This window comes from Ovis aries, chromosome 2, assembly GCF_016772045.2.
Source record: "Ovis aries strain OAR_USU_Benz2616 breed Rambouillet chromosome 2, ARS-UI_Ramb_v3.0, whole genome shotgun sequence".
In the NCBI taxonomy this organism is placed as follows: Eukaryota; Metazoa; Chordata; class Mammalia; order Artiodactyla; family Bovidae; genus Ovis; species Ovis aries.
This window is the reverse complement of record NC_056055.1, coordinates 173,491,727-173,503,928: the sequence shown is the minus strand read 5'-3', so window position 1 is coordinate 173,503,928 and position 12,202 is coordinate 173,491,727. Positions and strand designations below refer to the sequence as shown.

At 39.5% G+C, this 12,202-nt stretch overlaps 1 protein-coding gene across 2 annotated transcripts in view; it reads left to right on the top strand.

The window, feature by feature from the left end:
* THSD7B (thrombospondin type 1 domain containing 7B) overlaps positions 1-12,202 on the top strand; it is a 1,048,668-nt gene that overhangs the window by 558,383 nt on the left and 478,083 nt on the right. For both annotated transcript variants that reach the window (XM_060411164.1, XM_027965001.3), the window contains one exon: positions 4,399-4,514. In XM_060411164.1, coding sequence (XP_060267147.1) covers positions 4,399-4,514 — 116 coding nt within the window. The remainder of the gene's footprint in view (positions 1-4,398; positions 4,515-12,202) is intronic.

The window sequence follows — 12,202 nt, the reverse complement described above, 5'->3', positions numbered from 1 at the left end:
ATTAGCTTGAATATACAAATAAAAATAAACATAGCTTAGATATAGGAATAAATGCTATGTGAAATGCAACAAACTGTTATTCTTTAGAATGATGAGAAAAATTAGCATTCCTGAAGCCTGATCTCCCTTCCATAAAACTTTTCACCTTTGGACCAAAATAAGAAATATCTACACTTGATATGAATGTAGTTTATTTTTTTCTTAGCAAAGGAGCATTATAATTGAGAGTGACAACTACCAAATACATTATTAAACCTATTTAGACATGAAAGGTTGGATTATATGTTCAAATAGCCCTCTGCTTCCTTATCTAGCATTATGATTACATTGGATGATAGTTTTTTTTATAAAAGTTTCTGAGCTCATCAGCTTATACAAATGTTAACTGAATGATATTTTGTGACCAGAAAAACCACAGTCAAAAGGTTATAGTTTAAAACATAATACACAAATACATACAGATTTATTTGATAATTTTCATAAGACTAAAATATTATTACAGTGAATAACCTATCGTGTTAACTTGGTTTTGCAACAGAGAAAAATGAATTGCACAGATGTTTTCCCTAACACACACACACATACAAGCCCACACATAAGGACATTGCTAATTACTTTTTGCACTTTTAATGAGGCTAGAGACTTAACAGCCTAGTTTTAATTCTTACTGTATGTCTCCAAACGATCCTGCTAAATAAGAGGAGGCTGCATTGACTTAAGTAAAGTTAATTAAAATTCTTGAGGTTAATGAGATTAATTGAGCTAAGAAAATAATACCTAGTGTCCAGTGAAGCACATAGTGAGATTATCAGCAAGAGAAAGTATCCTTTGCTTTGCCCTTTCAAAAAGTATGCTTTTGCTCTTTTTTATGTGAAAGCTGTTGTCGAGAAAAAAAAATTCCCTGCCATTTGTTAAATCCTTTGGGTGAGGGTAATGGCAATAGGAAAATAAAATATCCTAAAGAAAGAGTGGCCTTCGGAGTCAAAAAAGAGAAATGTGTCTCCATAGACTGGATGGGCTTAACAAGATGTGTTTGATACTCTAAACCCATTGTACTGGGGTGCACAGAAATCCTTACGGTTCTTTACTTCTCAGGATTGGGGTTCTGGTTTCCTCGTACTTATAGAGGTAAGAATGTTACCATTGTATGAGTAATAGAACTGATCACATCAGAAAATGGGGACTAGCTAGGATGCAACTCAAACAGGAATGAAAGCTTGAGAGCTTATTGGGATATGTGGCTTTGTTTCACTACTCTTTTTCTTTTTTTCCCAGTTGCAAGGTGTGAAAAGATAATAAAGATTAAAATCACACAACTCAGAACCTTCCAAAGGTCATGTAAGGCACTTTCTGAAAAAACACTGGGCATTTGGTGAGACATAGTGATGGGGAGTTCCATTAACACATGAATGTTTACAAAGTTGGCAGGTTGGGATGTCCCCTCAGTCCTGGGATTGAATGACTGTGTTTACCTCATGATTATGGGCACGTAACAGAAATGGCAGACCCCTGCAGATAAGTTTGATGCATTTTGGCACAGGAATGGAAGCCTCCAGGGCAACCAGGAGGCAATTGTGGAATACTCCAGTGCAAGTTCTGGAAAAATATATGTGTTGAAAGGAAATGCATTCACCCTTTTAGCAAGAGTATTGCCAATCTAGGATCAGAGTGTTATATAACAGTAAAAAGTATAAATTATGACAAAAGGCAAGAAGCCATACTGTGTTTACTAGCTAAAATGTGAATCCATATGTTACCCTAGTTTTTAAGGTTTCAATTTTGTTTTGGAAATGACTGGATAAATTTGCTTTATTTCCCCAGGGATTTGTCTTCAGGCTCCAATAGCATAGAATGCTTTTCAATCATTCAGTTAGTATTACTAAATATTTACACAACATTAAGACCTGGCATTTTTAAAGAAATGATATGAGGTGAAATTTCTACCATGAAGGCAGTAAAAATTAGTATCTATATAACGTGCGTGCACACACACACACACACACACACACACACACACACAGAAAGCCAGCAGTGCAACAGATACCAAAAATCTTCTTTTAGTCAGTGTCAGTAAATGATAAATAAAATAAACATTATGTTTCTTAGGAGCTATGTGGAACTTAGGAACTTATGTGCTAGCAACTTAGCACATAAGTTGCTAATGGTCAAGGAGAGTATTCTCGATAATTCAGATAAAATTTATGGAAATTGAAAATGTGATCCTGGGAGAGGTAAACATCATGTAAATAGAAAGGAAAGGAAATTGATGTCTTCTAAATCAACCTTATTGGCAGAAAAAACAAAAGGTTTCACTAGCAAGAGAATATTTGGCTCTTATCAGACCAGAAATCACACTTCAGGAAAGCCCTTAGTTCATGGCCTCTATAAAAGCAAGATAACCTGAGTTTGAGCTTTGTCCCTGAGGGGTTGATAGTGTTGGTCTCTTATGGATTTAGATGAAGAACACTGATAAAGGGGACCATGATATGAAGAATTATGCCCACTGAGTATATATTGTGAGTGATGCTAATAAATCAGAAATTTAGAAGTAGGCCATATCAGTTCCCCAAAAGAGATTAACACCCCCCTTACACAAAAATAAAAACCAGAACCAAGGGACACAAGGACACTTTGGGAGGTGTGGGATAGTTCTATCACCTTGCTTATGGACACGGTAACACAGGGGTTCACATATATTCAAACTCCTCAAATTAAATGGGTGTAGTCCTTTCCGTATCAGATATACACAGAGGTAAAGAATCTGCCCGCCAATGCAGGAGATGCAGGAGATGCCAGTTCAGGGGATTTTCTGTTGGGAAAATCCCCTGGAGAAGGAAGTGGCAGCCCACTCCAGTATTCCTGCCTGGGAAATTCCATGGACAGAGGAGCCTAGCAGGCTATAGTCCATGGGGTTGCAAAGAACTGGACATGAGTGAGCACACACATACACGCACACATAAAAAAGAACATAACAATATACCTCAGTAAAGGTATATTTAAAAGTTGAAAAGGAGATTAAAACCTACTTCTAATTGAAATGAACAAAGTCCCTGTGGAATAAACCACCCTCTCCAGAAAGCCTGAAGCCAAGCCAGCACCACAAGCATTTCTGAGCTGTTTGTGATGTCTGAGCATGTCCTGGCTGGGTTCCCTGTACCCTCAACCCCTGCTGCCCCACTGGGAACACAGGAAACTGACATGTTTCAAGTTGCACTTTCCTTTCCAGACAGATACCAGAGAGATTGGAGGGGAGATGAAGTAAATAGCAGTTCAATTTAATTTTAGTAGCTTGCAAGGGATGAATAAGGAACTTGGGAATGAGTTCAGTGCTTTTTGCTAGTTCTACTAAAGCCTGACATCAGTTTTCCTTACCAGAATAGCTTGTTTAAATAATACTCTATGCTCTAATGACACTGGTTTTTCTTTCTATTGTTATGTTCATTGAACTGACCTAGTTGATAGACAGTTTTTATGTGTGTATATTAAGGGTGATTAGTAATAAGGCCACTAATAATTTGTTGAACAGTTCCTTTTCTGTGAGTATATACATTCTCATTTTAATTTGTTTTCAAGTATTATATACTTCTCTATATTATTATACAAGTATAATAAAAAAAGGACTGATGGTGAAAATTGGCCTACTTTCCTCCATTTAGCATCTCACATCCCAAATACAACCCCTTTTTAATGATTTTTGTATTTCATTTCTTCCTTTCTCCGTCTTTGACTGGATAAGCGTTCACATGGTTCATAAATTATAACAAAATACAGGAGACATATAATATACAGTGATGAATGGCCTTGCACTCAACCCTGCTCTCATCCATCCCCTTCCTGCCTCCTGTCCTGCTCTTGGCAACCACTTTATTACTTTCTCGTGCTAAATTGCTTCAGTCATGCCCATCTCTTTGCAATCCCATGAACCTTTGTCCATGGAATTTTCCAGGCAAGAATTCTGGAGTGGGGTGCCATGCCCTCCCCTCCAGGGAACCTTTCCAACCAAGGGATTGAACCCGTATCTCTTATGTCTCCTGCGCTGACAGGCGAGTTCTTTACCACTAGTACCACCTGGAAAGTCCTGATTACTTCCTTACCTACCTCCATTGTAGAGATAGCATTATGGCTACCAATCACCAAGTATATATCCTTACCCCCCTCCCTTTCTGATGCTTTAGTCTCTAGGTCAAGAGAAATGAAGTATGTCTTATGCTCTGCCTCCTGCTCTGAGTCCTTGGGCAAGTAGCTTCTACTTCTGGATCTTTCTCCTCATGTCTGTAAAAGGAACAACAGGGTCTCAAACAGAACTCAAACAGTGTTTTGAGTTCTGAAATCCTATGGTTCTATGTCAAACTGCTTACTTTCTCCAGGAGTCATTGACCAAGTCTTTCATGTTGGCAGATGTCCAGAATCTACTCGGCCAGAAACCGTCCGTGCTTGTCTGCTCCCGTGCAAAAAAGACTGTCTCGTGACTGCTTTCAGTGAGTGGACTCCCTGCCCAAGGCTGTGCCAGCCAGGTAGGTGGATGCTGTTTCCTTACTGCTCTCTGCTTCCTGACCACTTGATTGCCTCCTCCACTACTGAGTCAGTGAGAGATGGGGGAGCAAGGGCTCCCTTCTTTTCCCTTTGCATATAACCCAGGCAATGAAGTTTGTAAAATTTGTAAATGAAGCCTTAGCTTTCTAGAACCATTATGATTGGCAGGGAAAATATATTTGGTTCTTCTATGCCATGATTTTACAGCTGTGTGCTGTAGGAGTTCTTGTCTTTTGTTAACACTGTTGTTGTATTTTGAACAGCCATTTAAATGTGGCATGAATACCATCACAATTTATTTGTGGATCCTGTGTGCTTAAGCCTGACTCCAGGCATCTTCATTAGAATGCAGGGCCTTAAGCACTATGCATACATCACTGATAAATATAAGCCTATGGAAGAAGAGGGGCCAATACATGAAAAAGTATTGAACAGGTGCAGAAGTCAGAAATATATGATTTGTATTTTTTTACTCTTAATGGTGATGCTTTATACACGTGGATATATTTGGAATGCTATGATCCAGGATATTTAATAGCTAAGTCCTGACAAACACAGAGGAGCATTTTTGTAAAATGACTGCCTTTCTTAGAATGGGTCTTCTCCCCCACACCTGTTTCAGTTCCCTGATGAGCTAGTTCCTGTGGAAATACAAGAACTCCTAGTTCTAAGGCCCTGTTTTGACCTAAGACCTGGAATTAATAACTTGATCCCTTTTCCATAGTCTCATACTCTTGTCTTGGGACCTATGGATCTCACTGTTACCAGAGTAAGAAAAGGCACACCCAGGAGAAGGAAGGATGGAAGAGCATCAACACTAGTGCTCAAAGCAAAGTGGGTATCATCCACACCTCCCCGGCCTTGTCTTGGCAATAGCATCCTCTCACCCAGGGCCTGGCTCTTCCTGTGTCTCTGCATCAGCCTCCTGGAAGAAGGGAAAGGAAAGCAGGTCATTCTGCACAGAGAGAACCTGCCACAAATGCTGAGCTTATTAATATGTTTCCTCAGAAGTCCAGCCTTGTGCATCTAGGATCCCCCGGTTGTTCTTTGACTGACACGTCTTCACGGCAGTGACATGATGTTACGGCAAGCACTGACACAGATCTGTCTGCCGCTTCAAACCACCTCTCAGTGATTGGCAAGGGGGCAGTGACGGCTCTTGAAGGTTATCATCATCAATGTCTTATATTGCGCTGGTGAAGTACCCACATAAAGTTTTTCTGACTGTACCATTTCATCTTTGTAATGATCTTCTGTCACAGTGTTAACAGGGTAGCATCCAGTAAATGTTGCTTATGGGTAGAATCAGAACTAAACATATTGAATATAGAAGAACTTGGAAAATACAGTGGGATATTTAGCTGACCTTTTGAGGGGTAGAGACAGCAACCTCTTTTAGGAACTCTCCAAAACTTGTTTTCCTAAATAAAAATTCAAAGTAATTGAGCTGGATGAACAGAGTTTGTGAAGTAGCCAGGGGAATGTTATTTACAAACAGAATGGGACAGAAAAACTGTGATCTTTATTCTGAACCATTTGAAAGGCAACATCTAGGAGGATGGATTTTGAAGTTTAAATAGTAATGTATCTGAATAACATTCAAGCTTTTAAAGATAAGTCTTGGAAAAATGCAGGAAGATAAGATAATATATGAAGATGGAGGTTTATTGAAATGCAGCTGTTTATTTTAGTTTCTGTCTCATAAGAGATTAGCATAATTCCTCTGTTAAATGGCTTTAAGAAAGGAAAAGGTTAAATTAAAAATAATACCCTTCTGGCAGCCAGATATTGGTGTTTGAGCTGTCAAGGTCCCTTGACACTTAAGGAGGCATATTAGTTTTGTTGAGTCTTTGTGCCCCAGTGGCCAGAGATTACTTTTGCTACTGCTATTGCATGCATTCTATTAGTACTTTTGAGAAAATTCTCTCTGCTGCATGAGCGTCTTCTCCTAGCACTGTGTAAGGATGGAGGACTCATAAGCCAGTGAAATAATTGCTCTTCCAGCAATTTCAGATTTTACTCCAACTTCCAGAGATTCAATTAGTTATTTAAATAGTTGGCATTATAATGAAAATAGTTCTAAGCCTCTGTGGTCTCTTTTTAGCCTCCAATTTTTCAACTCTAGATAATTCTTTTCACAGCCAGACAGTCAGGGGACCTGGAGAAGCATAGATTAAATTTTCAGATTTCTTTCAGCTTCAATCCTATTTACCCTGATGTTTAGTTCATACTTTGGGACCAATATATTATTAGATAACTGTGGGTTAATTAGGGGAGACTATGATAGGGAGGTTATTGGAGGAACTGGTATTGCTAATTCTATGATTTTCAAATTGTATCGACTCTGAATCACCTTGAAGCATTATGAAAATGCAGGTTTTCAGCTCCATGGCTAGAAATTCTGATTCAGTAAGTATGGGATGTTTCTAATTTTTGTGCTGTAAGAAGTCACAGCTGAATGGTGATGTATTATAGTTTCACCCTTAAGATAAAAAAGAATCATAAATCTGTGAGCAAATGCTACTTGAACTCTAGGCACACAGCCTGTTTTTCAGCTTCCTGAGTGCACCATATTCTTCCCAGCTTAAGCATGCTGGAGTATGGTGGCTAAGAACAGAGGTGCTGGAGGCAGATGGCCAGAGCTGAGTTCCAAGTTTTGCTCTGTGACAGTGAATGCATTCTTTAATCTCTCTGTGCCTCAGTTTCCTTGTCTGTAGAACAGGGTTCATAACTGCCCCTACCAAAAAGGAAAATACTTAGAGCCCACACTGCTTTGAATGGAGTAGTATTCCTGTTGGGGCAAGTATTCCTGTCATTGTTCCAAGCCTCTGCATCTGCCTTGTGGGATGCTGGAGCTGTGTTCAGCTACCTCTCCTTGGTCCTCCAAACTCTGTCTCAGCACAGAACTGCTGTAGCAGCCTTTTTTGAGGGATGTTATGTTCATCTTCCTAACTTCATTGGACCCTCCCCATTCTCTCCCCATCCACATTAACTAGATCATCCTACAGCATCCTACATATCCCCTTTATGACACTCCTGTACTTATCCTTCCAGGTTGATGTTGCCTTCCTAGACTACAAGTCCACAAATGCAGGGGCCACTTCTGTCATCTTCACCACAAGATTCTTTAAACCTGGCATAGTGTAGGGTATAGTTGTCACTGAATCAATATTTTTTTGAATGGACAGATGTGCCATAAAGAGAGAGGAAAGTGTGTCTTTGAATCCAGGAAGTAGATTCTCTGTTCTTGAGAATGTCCTTCAAAACATACTTTGGAAAATAATGTTTTAAAGCAATACTTATCAAATGTAAATGCTTATACAAGTCCCCAGAGGATCTTATTAAAATATTATGTAAGATCTAATTCAGTAGACCTGGACAGGACCTGGAATTAGACCTTGGTATAAGCTCCCGGGTGATACCTGTATGTTGATTACAAAACTCCAGAGGTAAGGGTAGGGTAAGTTAGACATTTTTGACCAAGGCAAAGACCTGACCAAAGCTATAAGGTGAAAAGTGTAGACTAGGGACAGACTAAAAGATGAGGACACCAGTAGTGTGGGTTGAGGGGTGGAAAGAAGTGATTTAGCCTAAGTTGAAAGGTGAGAATGGGATGGGGTGGCAACTCAACTAGTGAGGACGGAGGATGCGAAGATGGATGAGTATGAGAAGAGTTTACATTCCTACCCCCAAATTTTCCTACACAATGGGATCATTTAGTGATCTCTAAAATGTCCCAGTGCATGGATCCTACTGCAAGACATTATGATTTAATGCGTTTTTTTCTGTGACCAAGGAAATTGCATGATTACATTGACTCCAAAACCAAATCCATTCTAAACCTCTCAGAAAGCCAATGTGGCTTCCTAAGGGCAGACTATCCTCAGAGTGATTTGGGTCTTAGCAATGGATAAGTTGTATCAGGTTTTATTTGGTCCTGGCTGGGTTTATGATCCAGATTCTTACAACTTAAAAGTATTCTCAAGCCATGAATAATCTCCAACTTGTAGCTAGTCATGCTTCCCATCTTTTTATTCCTGTTCATCTGAGTATCTCCTTAATGGATTAATGGTAGTCCCACATTCTTCTAAGCAGAATGTGGGATAGCAAATAGCTATCAAGCTGCAGTCCTATTGTGGACTCTCCAAATTTTAAGTCCCAGTAAAAACATTAGTCAAATAATCAAGAATCATTTGGTGATGTTCTTGTTAATTTCTCTATTCTTCCTTCTGTCTGTAAAGCAAGTCAGTCAGTTCAGTTTCTTAGTCATGTCCGACTCTTTGTGACCCCATGGACTGCAGCACCCAAACCTTCCCAGTCCATTACCAATTCCCCAATCTTGCTCAGACTCATGTCCTTCAAGATGGTGATGCCATCTGACATCTGATCCTCTGTCATCCTCCTCCTGCTTTCAATCTTTCCCAGCATCAGGGTCTTTTCCAATGAGTCAGTTCTTTGCATTAGGAGGCCAGAGTATTGCAGTTTCAGCTTCAGCAACAGTCCTTTCAATGTATATTCAGAATTGATTTCTTTTAGAATTGATTGGTTTGATCTTGCAATCCAAGGGACTCTCAAGGGTCTTCTCCAACACCACAGTTCAAAAGCATCGATTCTTCGGTGCTCAACTTTTCACAGTGCAACTCTCACATCCATACATAACTACTGAAAAAAACCATAGTTTTGGCTAGACGAAACTTTGTGGGTAAAGTAATGTCTCTGCTTTTTAATATGCTGTCTAGGTTTGTCATAGCTTTTCTTCCAAGGAGCAAGTGTCTTTTAATTTCATGGCTGCAGTCACCATTTGCAGTGATTTTGGAGCCCATGAAAATAAAATCTGTCACTGTTTCCATTATTTCCCATCTATTTGCCATGAATTGATGGGACTGGATGTCATCATCTTAGTTTTTTGAATGTTGAGTTTTAAGCCAGCTTTTTCACTCTCCTCTTTCACTTTCATCAAGACGCTTTTTAGTTCCTCTTTGCTTCTTGTCATAAGGGTGGTGTCATCTGCATGTCTAAGGTTATTGATATTTCTCCCAGCAATCTTGATTTAAGTTTGTGCTTCATCAAGTCTGGCATTTCTTATGATGTACTCTGCATGTAGTTAAATAAGCAAAGTGACAATATACGGCCTTGACGTACTCCTTTCCCAATTTGAAACCAGTCCATTGCGGGTCTGATTGTAACTGCTGTTTCTTGATCTGCATACAGATTTCTCAGGAGGCATATAAGTTTATCTGGTATTTCCATCTCTTTGAGAATTTTCCACAGCTTGTGTTGTGATCCACAAAGTCAAAGGCTTTAGTGTAGTCAATGAAGCAGAAGTAAATGTTTTTTTCTGGAATTCTCTTGCTTTTTCTATGATCCAATGGATGTTGGCAATTTGATCTCTGGATCCTTTCCCTTTCTAGATCCAGCTTGAATATCTGCAAGTTCTTGGTTCGCGTACTGCTGAATCCTAGCTTGGAGAATTTTGAGCATTAGTTTGCTAGCATGTGAGATGGACAGAGGAGCACGGTGGGCTGCAGTCCGTGGGTCGCGAAGAGTCGGACACGACTGAGTAACTTCACTTTCACTTTTCACTTTCATACATTGGAGAAGGAAATGGCAACCCACTCCAGTGTTCTTGCCTGGAGAATCCCAGGGATGGGGGAGCCTGGTGGGCTGCTGTCTATGGGGTCTCACAGAGTCGGACATGACTGAAGCAACTTAGCAGCAGAGATAAGTGCCGTTGTGCAGTAGTTAAAACATTCTTAGGCATTGCCTTTCTTTGGGATTGGAGTGAAAACTGCCCTTTTCCAGTCCTATGGCTACTGCTGAGTTTTCCAAATTTGCTGGCATATTGAGTGCAGCACTTTCACAGCATCATCTTTTAAGATCTGAAATATCTCAGCTGGAATTCCATCACCTCCACTAGCTTTGTTTTTAGTGATGCTTTCTAAGGCCTGCTTGACTTTGCACTCCAAGATGTCTGGCTCTAGGTGAATGATCACACCATCGTGCTTATCTGGGTCATTAAGATCTTTTTTACATAGTTCTTTTGTGCATCCTTGCTGCCTCTTCTTAATATCTTCTGCTTCTGTTAGGTCCATACCATTTATGTCCTTTATTGGGCCCATCTTTGAATGAAATGTTCCCTCGGTATCTCTAATTTTCTTTCTTTCTTTTTTTTACTTTTATTTTTTATTTTTATTTATTTATTTTTTTATTTTAAAATCTTTAATTCTTACATGTGTTCCGAAACATGAACCCCCCTCCCACCTCCCCTCCCCATAACATCTCTCTGGGTCATCCCCATGCACCAGCCCCAAGCATGCTGTATCCTGCGTCAGACATAGACTGGCGATTTAATTCTTACATGATAGTATACATGTTAGAATGCCATTCTCCCAAATCATCCCACCCTCTCCCTCTCCCTCTGAGTCCAAAAGTCCGTTATATACATCTGTGTCTTTTTTCCTGTCTTGCATACAGGGTCGTCATTGCCATCTTTCTAAATTCCATATATATGTGTTAGTATACTGTATTGGTGTTTTTCTTTCTGGCTTACTTCACTCTGTATAATTGGCTCCAGTTTCATCCATCTCATCAGAACTGATTCAAATGAATTCTTTTTAATGGCTGAGTAATATTCCATTGTGCATATGTACCACTGCTTTCTTATCCATTCGTCTGCTGATGGACATCTAGGTTGTTTCCATGTCCTGGCTATTATAAACAGTGCTGCGATGAACATTGGGGTACATGTGTCTCTTTCAATTCTGGTTTCCTCGGTGTGTATGCCCAGCTGTGGGATTGCTGGGTCATAAGGTAGTTCTATTTGCAATTTTTTAAGGAATCTCCACAGTGTTCTCCATAGTGGCTGTACTAATTTGCATTCCCACCAACAGTGTAGGAGGGTTCCCTTTTCTCCACACCCTCTCCAGCATTTATTGCTTGCAGATTTTTGGATCGCAGCCATTCTGACTGGTGTGAAGTGGTACCTCATTGTGGTTTTGATTTGCATTTCTCTAATAATGAGTGATGTTGAGCATCTTTTCATGTGTTTGTTAGCCATCCATATGTCTTCTTTGGAGAAATGTCTATTTAGTTCTTTGGCCCATTTTTTGATTGGGCTGTTTATTTTTCTGGAATTGAGCTACAGGTGTTGCTTGTATATTTTTGAGATTAGTTGTTTGTCAGTTGCTTCATTTGCTATTATTTTCTCCCATTCAGAAGGCTGTCTTTTCACCTTGCTTATAGTTTCCTTTGTTGTGCAGAAGCTTTTAATTTTAATTAGATCCCATTTGTTTATTTTTGCTTTTATTTCCAGAATTCTGGGAGGTGGATCATAGAGGATCCTGCTGTGATTTATGTCGGAGAGTGTTTTGCCTATGTTCTCCTCTAGGAGTTTTATAGTTTCTGGTCTTACATTTAGATCTTTAATCCATTTTGAGTTTATTTATTTTTGTGTGCGGTGTTAGACAGTGATCTAGTTTCATTCTTTTACAAGTGGTTGACCAGTTTTCCCAGCACCACTTGTTAAAGAGATTGTCTTTACTCCATTGTATATTCTTGTCTCCTTTGTCAAAGATAAGGTGTCCATATGTGTGTGGATTTATCTCTGGGCTTTCTATTTTGTTCCATTGATCTATATGTCTGTCTCTGTACCAGTACCATACTGTTTTGA